General features: G+C 64.7%; 2 protein-coding genes across 2 annotated transcripts; both read right to left on the bottom strand.

The window, feature by feature from the left end:
* Positions 1-3,587: 3,587 nt before the first annotated feature.
* SCN2B (sodium voltage-gated channel beta subunit 2) lies at positions 3,588-6,121 on the bottom strand. The gene is made up of 4 exons (XM_082493808.1): positions 6,099-6,121; positions 4,916-5,082; positions 4,281-4,491; positions 3,588-4,050 (listed from the first exon to the last, which is right to left on the bottom strand). Exons 2-4 carry the CDS (start codon positions 5,063-5,065, stop codon positions 3,851-3,853), a joined length of 561 nt encoding a protein of 186 aa, XP_082349934.1. The 5' UTR covers positions 5,066-5,082; positions 6,099-6,121; the 3' UTR covers positions 3,588-3,850.
* A 3,815-nt stretch (positions 6,122-9,936) lies between these two features.
* On the bottom strand, positions 9,937-14,344 carry LOC309680345 (uncharacterized protein; the record flags this gene model as incomplete). The annotated part of the gene is made up of 8 exons (XM_082493909.1): positions 9,937-10,029; positions 10,259-10,454; positions 10,678-10,773; positions 11,424-11,484; positions 11,840-11,966; positions 12,130-12,355; positions 12,746-12,909; positions 14,302-14,344. 7 exons carry the CDS (start codon positions 14,342-14,344, stop codon positions 10,293-10,295), a joined length of 879 nt encoding a protein of 292 aa, XP_082350035.1. The 3' UTR covers positions 9,937-10,029; positions 10,259-10,292.
* Positions 14,345-15,659: the final 1,315 nt, after the last annotated feature.

Below are 15,659 nucleotides of genomic sequence, written 5' to 3'. Positions count from 1 at the left end.
CGCCGGGCTGGGAGCTGAGCGAGAGGTCCGGGGCACACAGACTGCGGGTGAGTGCTTGGCTGCCTTTGTCATTCTCAGCCCTCCCTTGCCTGCAGCTCTCCCTTGAGCGACGCTTTCCCCTCTCCCTGCCTCCTTCTCCCGGCGCAGAGCCCTCCTGCCTCCTCGGCACCCGCCAGCAGCGCTGGCTGCCCTGCGGGACGGGCAGGGTCCTCGCCCCCTTGCACTGGCCCCTTAATACAAGCAGGGACAAAGGAGCAGTGTCCCCAGGCAGCCACTGCAGAGGCATCTGCAAGAAACACTGATGCCACTGTCCTGTGTCCCAGGAGAAAGTTTCTTCCTGACCCGGCACAGCCTGAGGCTGCCTCCACCAGACCCTCCCCATCCCCGGCTCCGGCTCTCCAGTGCTGCCCTGAGTTCGCCGTCCCGGGCTGTCCCCTTTTCCAGGTCCCCCCTCATTACTCCCCGGCCCCGCGAGCGGGACGGCCAGGCTGCAGGCAGCATCGCAGGGACTGGGCTCCCACCGAGGCACCCCAGTGTCCCCTGTGGCTCTGTGCAGGGCGCCGAGCTCTCCCCGGCACAGGGAAGGCCCCCCGCCATCTCCCGAGCTGCTCTCTTGCTCTTCAACACCTCTACTCCCACCTGGTCCAAGGAAATCTGCGGGGTCTGTAAAAGTGAGCGTCCCCGGTTCTGGGGGCTCTGTGAAGCCCCGGCGCCGGGGGGCTGCAGTCACTGCCCTCGGCCCCTCGCGGTGATGAAAACATAACCTTGTCGTGTCCCACGGGGCTCTCCTCCGCCATCCCACAGTGCCTGCCTTCCTCACGAGTGTCTTGCCAGTGACTCTCCCAGTGGCACCCCCAAACCGGCAAGCCGGGGGTCCCCCGTGCCCTCTGCCTCGGGCTGTACTCTCCCCCCCCGTCGGGCTGACTCCCTCCGCAGCTGCGGGGGGGAGTGGGTAAGGCAGGGCAGGCGGGCGGCCTTAGCCCAGGAAAGAAGCAGTGCCTGTAGGTGCGCAGCAGTGGTGTGCCGGCCAGACCTTGCCTGTGGCTGGACTCGGGACGCGCAGGCATTCGGCAGCCCCGGTTGAAGGGCGGCTGTCGGAGCTCCCCTCACCCCTCTGTCTCCACGGTGGGTAAATTGATGGATGTGCCTATTAACTGTGCCCCAGTTGCGCCGCGTTGCTCCGGCGCGGCCGCGCGGCGTTGCTGGATTGCCGAGTCGGACAGCAGCCCGGGTGTGGGCGTCCATCTCCCGGCGCGTGCCCCGGGCTCCGCCGGAGCCTGCTGAGCCTTACCTGCCCGTGCCGCCAGCAGCCGCCATCCCCGGCTCTCCCGGAGCAGAGGTGGGGAACTCGGCAGGGGTGCAGCTCCCTCTAGCAGAGCTGCAGCCCCCGCAGAGCGCATGGAGCACCCCCGAAATCTCTGCCCCTGGACACGCACAGGCAGAGCAGAGACGAGGGACCCTTGTCCTGCCCCTCCGGCAGGCAGCAGCACAAAAGCATCGTGGGCAAAGTTTGCGTTTTGTTGTTCTTTCGTTTGTTTGACCATACAAAGAGCAGTAAAAACATCCTCCACTCAGCAGTGTTTGGCAAAAGAAACCCACCAGAAGGCGCAAACCCAAAACTATAGTCATGACCGATAACGGCGCCTCCTGTGTGTATATATATATTTGTAGAGATTCTCTCCGTTGTGTACAGCTATGTACATACAGATGCATTGGCAAGTTGCAATCCAAGGATAGTGCATGAAAGAAATGAAAGGCAGATGCAAGACTGGGCATGTGCAACAGTCAGTGGCCTCTGGCCGCAAAGTCGCCAGCTCAGTCCCGCGCGGAGCCGCGGCTTCGAGCAGCAGGCAGCCCCGGGGACCAGCCCTGCGGCCGGCTCCCCACTGGCACTGTACGGGGAAAGCCATCGGGCGTGGGGGTGCGCGGGGGAAGGCAGCCTCAGCCCATTACCACCCCCCCGGGCCGGAAAGAAGCCCGCGGGAGAGAGGGAAGCCACACGGGGCAAGACACGGCGCATTCCTGCTGCAGACGAGCGGGAGGTCGAGCAGGGCAGAGAGGGCACGCGGGGCTGGGGCAGAAAGCGACGGGGGCAGAGCAGGGGGCGCACAGCCGTCCCTCCATCCCCGGGGCCTGACGGCATTGCCCGCCGCGCTGCCGGGATGGCACTGCGCAGGGACATGGCAGTGCTGGGCAGCGGGTGGTGTGGCGAGGGTCTCCCTTCTCCCCTGGCAGTGCTGCTTGTAGGCGACAGGGGACCTCTGTCCCCAGACCCTGGGCAGTGTCCCTCGGGGCTCTGTGCACTGCCCCTCTCCTGCCCGTGTCCTGCCTGCCATGGGAGAAGAAGAGCGCGGCCATGGTGCGGCAGGGGACGCTTCCCCGGGTCGTTTTCCCTGTCTGACCCGCCAGAGGCCCCAGGGCGAGCTCCCCGCGCGCTGCAGCCGGCGCAGCTCACCCGCCAGCTCCGGCGCAGGAGGCAAGGGGCGAGCCCAAGGCCAGGCGGCGAGCCCACGGCAGGCAGGCGCGCCGGCTCCCGGCCCCGGGGCTCCCCGCATCCCCCTGCACCGCAGCGGGGTGGGCCCAGCCGGGACCACCGCTCGCTCGCGCCTGCCCTCGCACCCCCCGAGCTGCCCGCGCCACTGCTCGTAAGGAGCTGCAGGGCACGCAGGGCAGCTCCCGGGGTGTGCTGAGGGAGCTGCCGCAAGCAGGGCAGGCGCTGGACCGCGGACGGGGCTGGGGCGGGCGGCAGCCGGCACTGCAGGCTGGCAGCGCGTTGCCGTGGCAGTTATGGATTGTGCAGTGCTCTGCAGGGAGGCTGGAGGAGGCGGTTTCAGCATCACTGGGTTGCTCGGGGGTCCCAAGAGCTGTCCTGCCCCTGGCCCCACGGTTGTGCCCAGTCCTTCCCAGCAAGCGCCCAAGAACTCCTCTTCCTCCCAGCAGCTCTTCATCCCCAGCAGCCGTACCCCGCCACTCCCCACCGCCTCGGTTTGGCACATCAGCAGAACATTTTCCATTAGAATTACCCTCCCCGAGAAGGAAACGAGCACGAGAAAGTCAGCCCAGCACCTTTGGCTGAGATGCTCAGGCCCAAAAATAGCCCGAGAGGCAGAAGGGTACATCCGTTGCGCACCAGGAGCCATTAGCGGCTCCAAAAACCTGCAGAGCTCAGAGACAGCGCGTGGGCTAACGGTCATTACCCAGCCCTCGGCTTCCGCGCAGGCTGGCACAGTCCCCAAGGAGCACGAGCTTCTTGTTCCAGCACCCTCAGCACTGGCACACAGGACTTGCAAGGAGGAGACGGGCAGCTATCGGGGATCCCACGGGGACGGGGACGCCGGGGCCGGTGGCCCAGGCGCGGCAGGAGCGCCTCGGGGGCGAGACGTGGCCCCGAGGGCAGGCAGCTGCTGGCCGCCGGCCCCTGCTCTCTTCTTCCAGAGGGACAGGGTGCAGCCGCCTGGGCACGGCGCTGCCCGGCCCCCCTCTGCCCCCCCCGCCACCCCCTGCTCCAGCCCCTCCGTGCGTGGGGACCGCGCTCTTCCCCCCTCTCCCACACCACCCCGTCCCCACCACCTCCCCACGGCCCCACGCGGTGCTCCGGCGCTCAGAGCAGGGGACAAGCCGGTCCCAGCTCAGCCTCGGGGGCAGCCTCGACGCGCTTCAGCCACCCTGCCCGGCCCTGCCCGCTGCGGCCAGGCTCCGGGGACCTTCTCTCCGCGCCCTGCTCCAGGCTGGGGTGGGTAATTAGATGGAAGGAGGGATGCTCTGGGGAGACAGAAATCCTTGCTCTGGGAAGCACACCGAGGGGGTCACACTGTACAGGGGTGAAGAGGGAGAGGCGGGCGGGGGGGCGTTACTTGGTGCCCTCGTCTGGGTTGCCTTCGCCGTCTGTCTTCCCTTCCTCCTCTGTCTTCTGGTCGTCCGTGTTCAGCCTCTGCTGCTTTTTCCGGCGCACGCATTTCACCACCATCAGCACCAGGATCACCACGGCCAAGAAGCCACCCACAGAGGCGCCCACGATGACGGCCACCGTCGAGTCGTGCTTCGGGGGCTCTGGAGAGACAGGGCACAGGCTCAGGGCACGCAGCCCCCGGCTGGGGCAGCCAGCGGGAGCAAGAGGGAAGAAGCAGGGCTCGCTCCCACCGCCGGGGAGCAAACCCCGCGTACGCAGCGCAGGGTGAATCACAGAACAGAATCGCAGAAGGCAGGGCACGAGGCAGAGCAGAGAGCCAGCCTAGCACCCATGGGTGCCCGACGGCAGAGGGGACCGCTCTACCGCTTACCTTTTGTGAGCACCTTCAGGCTGATGCTGGCATGGCCCCGGTGCCGGTCCGGGGGGTTCAGGACATAGCAATTGTAGGTGCCCTCGTCCTCCAGCTGCACGTTTTTGAGGGTGAAGGACACATCGTACTTGGTGGGGTTCCCGGTGAACTCCACCCGGTTCCCAAAGCGGTCCAGCTGCTTGTTCATGATCTTCATCCGGAACTGCAGGAACTGGGCAGCCCGCGTGGGAGAGGAGGCGAGACAGTGTTTGGCACCCCGTGTGCTTCCCAGGCATCCCCCTCCCCTGCACGTGCTGCCCCGGGTGCGCGCCCACGCTGCACGCTCGCTCGCTCGCTCGCAAGCCGGGCAGCGCTCGCTCAGCTCCACGAGCGGCACGGCCCCCGCTCAGCTCTGGCCGCCACAGTGAACAGGGACGGGGTCTCCCCGCTCACGCCTGCCTGTCCTGCCCCATCGGGGCGGCTGCCCTGACTGCTGGTCCTTTACACAGTCGGCTGCTAACTTTCCCCGTGGTGGGGGAGGGCCGGCTAGCCGGAGCGCACTTAAGGAGGCGGCTCAGGAGCCCGAGGAACGCAGACGACTACTTCAAGCTGGTCCCAGGCCCTCTCGGCAGATCCCCAGCCCTGGTGACACTCACCAGCTCCTCGGAGCAGTTCCTGCACCCCTGGTACGTCCAGTTGAGGGAAAACTGCTTGTTCTCCACCTTGTAGCAGGAGTTGAAGGTGCAGGAGAGCTTCACAGAGGAGCCATTCAAGGCATTGATGGTGGCAGGAGCCATGACCTCCATGCCCAATCCCGTGGGCGCTGCCACAAACACAGAGAGCAAGAGCGGAGAGGCAGGCGAGTTAGAAAGGGCTGAGCCGGTCCGCCCATCCCACCCCGCAGGCCGGCCGGCCGCACAGAGCTCGCCCTGGGGCTGCCTTTCAGGCACGTCCACGCACAGACCACGCTGCGGCCAGCCAGGCCCAGGGTTGCCCCGCGCAGAGGTGACAGGGGACAAGAGGGGAGCAGCCCCAGCCCTGGCCCCAGCCCTTGTCCCTGCTCCGCAAGGGCCGATGACCCCGCGCTACCATGCCTAGCCTGACTGCGCCCGGCGCTAAATCCTGCTGACTCCAGGCAAGCCCTGCTCCTCGCCACTTGACCGAGCCTTTCCCGCTGCAGAATCGATGCCGCTGTGCAAAGGGCTGCATGCAGCATCAGCATGCAGGGCTCAGCGCCACAGCCGCCGGGAAATTTATGGCTGCGCTCATCAGATTTCGTTCCCAGCAGGACGCGCTACGGCGGCGAGGGCTGGGATCTGCCAGGGCCAGCCCCGGGGGGCTGCAGGGGAATGCAGATGCTCCCCCCTTCCCAGTGGTGTTCACGCAAGGATTCTCCAGCCGGGAATGACCGGGTCAAGCTCTCGGACCCTCCTGGGGGGACAAGGCCGGTCGCTGCAGCCTGACCTTGCCGTGGCAGAGAAAGGGGGGCACCACCTGGTGCAGCTCGCAGGGCAGGAGGGCTCACCCGGGGCACGGGCAGTGAGGGGGCGTCTGTGCCCTGCTCCCCCTTCCGCTCCTCTCCCGCAGCTCCCCTGCTCTGCTGGCTGCCCCAGCAGCCCCCAAAACCCAGCGCCTGCATCCAGCACCTTCTGCCCAGCCTGCGGAGGGGAGCCAGGCTCCTGCGCGGCCATCTGGCTGCAAACGCTAAGGCCGAGCCCCGAGAAGCCCGGGGGCAGAGCCCCGGCAGGACTGCTGCAGTGAGGCTGTAAAGGGGGGCTGCGGCACCCCACAGGACAGGGGCAGCGGCAGTGGCAGCAGGTGCTTTTCCAATCACCTCACCTCTCCCCTCTGGCTGCTGCTCTTTGCTCTCACATCTTCTTCCTGAGGTGCTCCTGACTCCGGCCCTGCGGCCAAGCTGGATGCACGTCAAGGCTGCTCCGCTGGCTAATCCGCTCCGTCTGCACACAGGGCAGGAAAGGGGGCAGGCTCTGCAGCCGGGGAAAAGAGGCTTTTCCAAAAGGGAGACACGGCTGCTTCAAGCCACGCTGCAAGGTGTGAACCAGCAGCATCCTGAAGCCAGCTCCCTGGGGGCAGAGGGGTGCCCTCCAGGCACGGCCGAGCCCCTGCAGACAGCTCCCTGCTCGTGCGGCAGCGGGGGAGCCGCGGTGCGCCCCCTCCATCCAGCCCCAGCGCGGGGAGGGCTCCCCGCAGGGTGCCGGGAGGCACAGGGACGGGGAGAGCTGGCGCACGGGGACACGTCGCAGCAGCCAAGGAAGGAAGAAGCGCCCAGGCCTGAGCCGGTGACCCAGCCTTGCTGCCCCATCGCAGTCCTAGGTGCGGTCAGGGACACCTTGCAGGGGCGGCAGGGTGCCCGGCAGCCCTCGCACCGTGCCCTGTGTGCCTGCGGTGGGGCGGCGTGGCTTTGCGCTGCATCCGCGGGGCACCCCAGGGCTCTGCAGAGGGCTGACCTGCCGCCAGGAGCTCTCCCACCCTCTGCGGCGACGGGGCAGCCCTGGCCGGGGCTTTGCCCTGCCCCCTGGTAAGGCAGGACCGCACCGCAGGCAGAGGGTCCTCGCAGGCAGCCAGCACGCAACGGGCACGTGCCACGGGAGCACCTACGTGTGCGGGTCCAAACTCTGCCATGGCCCTGCGCACCCAGCACTGGGCGACCACAGAGGTGGGGGAAGAAACCGCTAAAACCCCCGGGAGCGAGTGTCCTTGCTGCGTCCCTCGGTGCCGCACACACTCCCAAACGCTCTGTCACACTACACCCTGCACCCAGGGCTCAGGAGGTAAAATTACACGCAGCCTCTAAAGCAGCGCTCGCTGGGCTTGTTATCCGCCATTTCCCAGGCTCTCTCCTAAAGCAAAGGCAGCCCACCAGGAGCTCCAGGACAGTGCGAACAGCACTTCAAAGAGGTGACGCGCTCCTGTTTCCGATCAATGGAGACCCAAACCTGCTGACACACGCTGCTGGCTGCGGGGCAGGGCACGAATGCAGCCACCGGGCTTCCCCCCCACCCCGGGCAGCGCCGCCAGCCCGCCGCCCCAGCAGCCGGCCACGCACCAAAGGCCGGCGGCGAGCCTCCCGCAGCCCACCAGCGCGGCAAAGCCAGAGCTGCCCCCGCTCCCCGCTGCAGCCCGCAGCCCTGCCTGGCACGCAAACAGCCTCGCGCCCAGAGGACACCTCCAGCAAGCGGGATGCGCGGCTTTTTTTTTTTTTTTTTTTTTTTTTAAGAGAAGATGCTGTTTGCAGCATACCCCCCCGCCCCCCCAATCCTGCCGAAAAGCGGGTCGCCCTGGCTGGCGGGCTGCAGCAGGGCGCATCCCGGACCACCTCCGTCCCCGACCCTGCGGCACAGCATCTCTGCCTGCCTCGCCGCGTCCCCGGGGACAGGAGGGGCTTCTCGGGGCTGGGATGCGGGGAGGGGGCTCCTGGCCAGGGAGGGTGCTTCTCCCCAGCCTGGGTGCTCTCCCCTGGCAGCCGTGCGCATGCAAGGGGGTCGAGGCGACACTTACCCAGCGCCAGGAGCAAGCTGAGGCCAGTGAGGAACAAGGTGGGCTGCGGGAGCCGAGCGTCCGGGCTCATTTTGAAGGACTTTGTGTGTATGGAGAGGACCTGGTGTTGGTGTGGATTTTGGTGGTGGTGGTGGTGGTTGGGTTTTTTCGAACGCCCGGGTTATTTGCAGGTGACATATACCATTAGAGCCGCTTTATCCCCCCAGCCCAATATGGCTGGAGCCGGGCTGGAGCGAGACAGCCCGTAAATGCTATGGTTGGTGGATTTCAGCAGAGGAAGTGGGAGGGCGGAAAAATTTTCCCCTGAACGAAAGGCGAAGGCTCCTGGCGCTCCCGCTGCGCGGTCGGGCCGTGGGCTGTGTCACGCGCCGTGGGCTGTGTCACGCACTGTCTCCTCAGCGCGCTGAGCCCAGGGCCCCCGAGGAGCAGGTTTCTGCCGGGACTCCCTCTGGCCGTGCAAAGTTGCCCTTGGAGCAAGCAGCACCCAGCGCTCCTCTTCCCCCGGGGAGGCCAGGAGCCGAGGGACTCCGCCAGTGCCCCGCAGCGCAGCCCTGACCATGAGGGCTCCCGTGGCCCCCTGCAGCCCCCTGCTTTCGGTGGGGCCATGCAGGTGTGTCGCCTCCGCCCTGCTGGAGGCTGGCGACCCGCACCATTCACAGCAGTGGTTCCCGCTCTCGAGAGCAGCTGGGCCCAGGAATGTCAGAAAGGCCCTCCTGAAGCCAGGCAGAGAGCAGAGGGTCCCATGGAGGCGGCCAGCACAGCAGCCCGGCCAGCACGCCCAAGTGCAGGCATGGCCACGGGCAGGCAGCCTGCAGCGGGTAGAAGCGTTCCCAGTGCACTCCCATGCTGATGTGAGGGCAGCCCCCTCGCTTCCCAGGGGTGCCGGACTCTGCCGGCACCTTCCCCCTTCCCCAGCAGCCCGCTATGCAACAGCAACCCCCTCTCCTCATCCTGCCCTCGGGATGGGGATGCTCTGCCCCGCAGTGACGGGGCTAGAGAAGGTCTTTGGTCCCCTTCGCACCATCAGCCAAGGGAGCCTTTGGGCCACGGACTCCAAGCCCGAATTCAGGCTGCAGAGAGGAGATGACGTGTGACCATGGAGACCAGAAAGCCGGTGACAGCAGCTGCTCAGCCACCAAGTCCTCATGTCCCGGGACGTGGGATGGAGGGGTTTGCTGTGGCAGCATCAGTCGGGAGGAAGGCGAGGGGTGCCCTGGAGCCAGAGCACATCTCAGTCCCCGTGCAGCAGAGCCATGGGAGGAAGGGATGGGGCAATGGGGAGGCAGGAGGGACGCAGAGGTGCTCCGCTACCTGACCAGCTTCAGGAGGGGAAACGGGGCAGCCAGGAGAGAAGGCATCAGAGAAGAGCCCAGGTGAACACAGGAAAACCACTCAGCAAACATAGTGGCTGCACGCACGGCAGGGCTTCCCACCTGCGCTGGGTGGGCAGAGCCCGCGACGGGTCCCACGACCCTGCAAAGGCAGCGGAGGTCACATGTAACCCCCCCCCAACACCCCAAAACCAGCTCCGGCTGCCGCTTCCCCGCTAATCCCATTCCCTGGCTTCATCCAGGAAAAGAGAGGAGGGAGTCAACGTGAAACCAAGGAGCGCAGCCCGGCGCCGGCTGCGCTGCAGTCTCCCCTCCAGCGCCGGCGGCGGGGGGTCCCCAGCGGCTCCCGGCGCCGCACCTGCGGCTGTCAAACAGCTATGTATAGTGCGGGAGGAGGGCCCGCGCGCCCCGACGCGCTGCCCCGGAGGCCCGGGAGGGGTTGCTGGGCTCCCCCCGGCCGGGGCAGCCGGCCCCAGGGGTAGGTGCACCTCCCGGAGGTGCTGAGCCGCGGAGGCGGCTGGGGCGCGGGGGGACCCCGCTCCCCTCCCTGGCATCCCCCGCAGAGCCGGGGGCCCGGTACAGCCCGGGGCCCGGTACAGCCCGGGCGGGGCCCTTCCTGCTCCCAAGGGACCCCCTTCGCGGCCCATTTGGCTTCAGCGCTGCCCGGAGGCAGCGCGGGTGCGGCGTGCGAGGCTGCCTGCGGGTGCAGGGGCGCCCAGGCCCCGGGCCAGGCAGTTTTTGGCACGCTTGGACATCACACGCTCAAGCAGGAGGTAGAAGGAAGCCAGGAACAGGCTCCACTCCCTGAGTTTTATTGTCTTCAGAAAGTACCATTGGCATGTCGGCACAGCTCCCGCTGCATCTCCCCCTTCCTCCCCCTGCCAGGCCATCCTTGGGCATCCTTATCTCAGGACCCGGAGCTGCATGGAGCGGGATGAAAGCTGGAGCGTGGAGGCTGTGCCCCCCTCCAGAGACCAGAGCCAGAGAGACACGTCTCCCCTGGTCCCCCGGCAGAGAGCCAGGGTGGGACATGCCCCGGCAGCGGCTCTGGCATGGAGCACAGAGTGAAGCGACGCCGCTTCTCAGAGGAAGGGCTGACAGCCGCAGAACGCCGGCCTGCCCGCAGCAACAAAGCTGTCCTGCACACACCTGCTGGCTACGGGGCTCACATCCCTCAGCACGGCTATTTCTGACCCTCTGGAGCCCAGGGAAGCACCGCCTCTGGTCTGCTGTGGGGTTCCGTGCTTTGTCCATCCCCCTGTCGCCCCTCTCCCATCCACTCTGCCGGGATCGCCCTCTTGGCCAGCTCCACGTAGACGCTGTTCTCCTGGAAGGGAGAGGGGCGCTGCAAGGAGGAAGGGACAGGGCGTGAGTCTCGCCACAGGTATCGGCGCCCATTTGGAACGGGCAGGAGGCAAGGGATGCTGCTGTCTGGCGTGGGGAGTGAGGGGTCAGGCCCTGGATGCCACCATCCTCGGGGGCTGGTGACATAGGGGGTCGCGCCAGCCTTACAGCTGCATGCCCTGCCCACCCCTGGCACATCCTGGGGCAGCCGCTCGCCTCCTCACCATGGTTACGTAGGTCTCCTCCGCTCTCCTCTTCTTCCTCGCATCCTGTTCAGACTTGGGTACCTCAGCTCCAGGGACTGAGCAGTAAAGCGCTTCCTGTGAGAGGGAGATCAGAACACTGGGAACCGAGCGGTCCCCAAATACACAAGGGCCACCTTACCCCAGTCATAGGGCTGGCACCGAGAGCCCCGTGCTTGGCCAGCGCGGGATCCCTTCCCTCAGCATCCCCAGCCCTATGCCCCATACACCTCATGTCAGCGATCCCTCTGTGTCCTGAGGACGTACAGCCTTAGCTAGTGACGAGAGCAACTGTCCTGCGTGAGGGTGACCCTGGCCCAGGACCGCATCTCCCCCGGCAAGCCTCCCTGCTCCCAGGCATCCGGCTGCCGCGGGAGCATTTGCTCCACCAGCACCACCTCTTAACCGCGAGCCAAACAAAACGGCGGGACCTCGGGCTCGTCCCAACCCGCCGCCCATGCGTGCAGCTGGCGGCACGGCACGGAGCCTGCAGCTCTCCTGTGCGCCCCACATCCCTCGCGGGGGGGGTGGCCATGCGAGGGCACGGCTCGGCGTGCGCACAGGCAGACGCGCTCGGCACCCGCTCTGCAGCCCCGCGTGCCCCATCCCTCCCCTTCTCCACCTCTCCTCCCTCGCTTTGGTTCCCGCGGGTTGTGGTGGTGTCCCCGGGCAGGGCAGGACAGGGCAGGCACACACTCCCCCCCACGCAGCTCAGCCTCAGCTCTCACCTCTGCTTTGCTCTTGCTGCTGCCACTTCCAGTCCTCTCCAGGGCCATGTTGGCTGCAGACCTTGAGGGAAGGCAATGGCGGTGTCATCTCCAGCAAGAAGCATCGCCTACTCCTCCTGTCCCCACCCTCCCTCTCCTGGGGCACTGGGATCCATTTGCGTGTGCCTTGGCCAGGCCATCCCCGCTGCTGGCACACCGCGAGCCCAGGAGGTTGGGGAGCAAAGGGGGGACGGGATGGGGCAGTGAGACACCAGAGGGCAGCAGGAGTCTGCACCCCACTGCAGGCAGCGGCGGCAGCCGGGGAGGCAACCCCTCTGGTTCCCGCAGCTCCAGCCCTTTCATTTCCAGCGCTTGGCCAGGGCGGCTGCGAGGAGGTGCTTTGCTCAGCCCCCTAAACCCACAGCTAGCGTTGGTACCTCTTCCTCAGGCAGAGCCCAGCCAGGAAAGACAGCACAACGGCCACACAGCCACAGCCCACAGCCACAAACAAAAAACCGGTGTCTCCCGGGCCCGCAGCATCCTGGGCGCGTGCTGCTCCTTGTCCTGCTGGGGAGACACAAAGGCAGGGGATGCTACACACAGGAACCCCGGCCCTACTGCAGAAGAACCGTGGTGGCAGGTCCGAGAGCCTCCCAAAACCTCTGCAGTGCCTTTGCGTGGGGCCAAACAGGGCAATGGGAGAGGGGAGCAATCGCAGAGCACGTACCTCTCTGTTCCGTGGGGCTGACGTGCAGCACCGTGTGGTTCTTGAAGATGCTGCTGCTCTGGAGCAGCCGGATCTCACACACATACGTGCCGCTGTCGTTCACCTGTACGTTCTGCAGCCGGATAGAGCCAACCCAGCGGGAGATGTCCCCTTGCCACTGTGTCCGGTTCCGGAAACGGCCCACAGGGATGCTACGGTTGCTGTAGTAATAAAACACCACCTCCTCCTGCCAGGGCACAGACAGCATCAGGCGAAAGGAGCCCAGCAGCAGGGCACTGCCCTATGTGCTTTCCCTGCTCAAAAGCCTTCAGACCCACGCTCTCTCCCTCTCCCCGTGGAGCGCTTGCCGCACGCGAGAGCCCGGCTCGCTCCCACGCTCTCTCGGAAAGCCCCAGGACACAACACCCAGCGCTGTGGTTCCCCTGCCGTGCAGCGCCACGGGGAGCGGTGGAGGTGCCCCACCGCCACGCAGGGGAACCTTCCTCCTCTTGCGGCCTGGGCCAGGAGGACGGGCTTCCCCACAGCCTCCCAAGAGCGGCGAGGCCGCCTCGCTCGCCCTCCCCTGCCGCCTGGCCCCGCGCCCTGCTCCACCACCCAGCCCCTGGTCCCGACCCACCTTCTGCGTGCCAGCTCCTGCCACGTGCAGCCAGTCCACCTTGTCCACAGTCCAGCCCTTGGCCGCCGGGTCGAGGAAGAAGCACTGCAGCAGGACAGAGTCCCCAGCGCTGGCTCGAAGCTGAGGCTCCGTGAACACCCAGCCAGCCGACCCGCGGCATCGCTCTGCCAGGGACAAGGACAGCAGGATGAGTCCAGGGAGGATGGCCAGCTGCTGCCTGCCTGTCCCCATAGATATCTCCTCTCCAGATAAGCCTGGGGCTAACGGCACTGACCGGTCCAGAGCGCAATGGGGCGGCCCTGCTGCCTGCGCGGGCAAAGCCTCTCCCTGAGCCCTGCTTTTGGCGTGCCTGGGATGCGGGGCAGCACATCCTCCCCGCTGCCAGACCAAGGGCTGCGGCGCTCGCCGAACAAGCCACGCAGAAGGGAAGTGGGGAAGCACAACCCCAGCCCTCCGCGTCGGCGAGCCCAGGGCTGCAGGTCCTGCAGGGTTGTTCCTGTGAGTCACTGGCTGGGAGAACCAGCGCCACTCTCATCTGCACCAGGCCAGGGGCAATTCAACCGCTTCACATGAATTTCAGTTCCTCTTTCACAACCTGCCCATTTGGCTTCCTTACCCCTTGCTCACAGGCTCCTGACCTGGGCTTGGACTTGTCTGGCCACATAACGAGTGCTTAGGGTTTCTAGAGAAGCTGGACAGGGGGGAAAACCAAACAAACCAACCAACCAACCAACCAACCAACCAGAGGAACATCAAAGAGCCCAGAGCTGACATAACCAGCACGAAGCAGCTGCCGACACGGCGGGCTGCGAAGCGTATGGCAGGAAGGGGAAGCAAGGGGGGCAGAAAACATCCCTGGGGCTCATCAAGAGAAACCCTGTGAGCCCCAGAGTCTGCACGGGCGACAAGAAGAGCGGCTGAGGCTCTGGCGCTCGTTCGCCAAGAGCTGGGTGAGCTGATTCAGCGGGGAGCTGCTCAGACAGGTCAACTTTTCCTGGTCTTAGCCACTCCGCTCCCTCTGTCCACAAGCCACTGAGGGCCGGGCCCTGGCAAAGCACCAAGTACTTGTCTGATGCCCTGTAAATAATAAATGCAAAGTGCTACAGCTTCCCAAACAGGTTTCTTTGGGTCTTGACCAGCTGTGGAGCTGGAAATGACAAATATTTGCCAGCGGAGAAGACCAAGGGAGCCAGTTGCCTCAGGCAGAGCCAAAATCAATACCTTGGAAACCTTTCCCTGTATTTAGACTTGGCAAAGCATTTCTAGTTCTTTCAAAGCCTTGGAGTCTGGCAGAATCAGCGCAGGATTCCATCCGGGGATGCTGTTGCAATCTGAAGCCTATATACGAGTGATCTCTGCGGGAAGGGAACATGCAGCACCCAGAGACCAGAGAGTCCCCGGTGCCCAGGAGCCCACTCATCGCTGCCGGCTCCGGGCGCCTGCGAAACCCCGAGGAGGTCTCACCGCCGGAGGAGAGGAGCCGATGGCTCTTTCAGCAAAGGCAGAGGGGAAAGCAGGCAAGGTAAATGAAACCAGCAGAATGACTTACAGCTTACCCAGCCATGTCAGCACCAGAGTCAGGCTCAGCAGCACCTTCATCTTACTCTAAAAAGAGCAGCAGAGGTGAGATGACACATGCATGTTTCCCCTGGGGCAGGACACCAACAACTCTTGCAACCGAACTGAACCCCAAGGTCAGGAGACTTCCTTCAGTTCTTTGGCGAGGGACACGATCTTTGCTGCCTGGATGTTCGGCCTCTCAAGTTAGCCCCTATCCCAGCTGGGAGCCTGAAACTCAGCGAAGCGCAGACTTGAGGTACGTCTCTGGTTTGAGACTGCTCTGAGCCCTGCAAAGGAAGAGAGAGCGAGCGGGGGGGAGGGCTCAGCCTGAAGCACCTTCGCATTTTCCCCTCAGTAATGAATCTTTCCTGTGGTTTGGGGGTCGAGTCTCTAGCATCTCATCTGAGATGTTCATAGATGTTAACACTGCTCAGAAAACAACGGGATGTTTTTTCTACTACATACTCAGAGAAGTTTGGTCCTAAAAACACAGATCCCTTACTCTAGGAATAACGCTCCAGCTCCGGAGTGCTGCACATGGTGAGAACTCCTGCTGGAACCCTTCAGGGTCTGTTCAGACAGTGCCACGTTTGGTCACCGCATTCAGTTTGACCTGCTGCACCATCTCTCAAAATAAAGCCGGGATCTGCTTTCTACACGGTGTAGGCAAACCCTGCACCTGAGGAAGGACTGGCGGTTATCATCAGGAATACACCAGCCGGTGGTCACGCGTGGATCGGAGGAAAGCAAAAGCCAGTACCCTGCTTGCTGTGTCTCTGCTCCATGATTTGCAGCCGTGCCCCTTCAAAACCGATAAACGTATTTAAAGGCAAAAAGTTATTGAGAGAAACCCTCCCGCTTGGAGAACCTGCACTTTACAGTTGACTTTGAGGCTGCCGTTACCAGCACACGGTTTCCAATACATGCCTCTGCTGCAGAAACAGAAAGAGAACAAGAGACGAATCATCTCTGAAATCTTGCTAGCTTCTCTCCTTTTTCCTCCACTGACAGAGGAAAGTCAGAGGATCTCTAGGCCAGCCTTGGTAAGGCTTGGAAGGGGAAAAGGTGCCAGATATTTCACCCCAGGAAACAGCTATGAAAGGATTTAGAGTAAATTCGTAAGGTAAACATCTGCCCTTATTCCTGTTGCTCTCAGAGATCCACGGTTCCCTTCAGTGCTGCGGAGCAGAAAGCCGCAGTGACACACCTGCAGTCCCGGCATACCAAGTTTTCCGGGGCAGCACCTACGTCCTTGGCACTCCTTGCAGAACCCATGGCGACAGCAAGGCCGGGTGCAGAGGGCAGCAGGGAGGCGAGAGGGGACGTGCCAGCTCCGTGCACGCGCCCTGGAGTG

Source organism: Vanellus vanellus, assembly GCF_965231255.1.
Source record: "Vanellus vanellus genome assembly, chromosome: 21".
Classification (NCBI taxonomy): Eukaryota; Metazoa; Chordata; class Aves; order Charadriiformes; family Charadriidae; genus Vanellus; species Vanellus vanellus.
The sequence above is the reverse complement of the archived record's forward strand: the minus strand, read 5'-3'. Positions and strand labels throughout refer to the sequence as shown.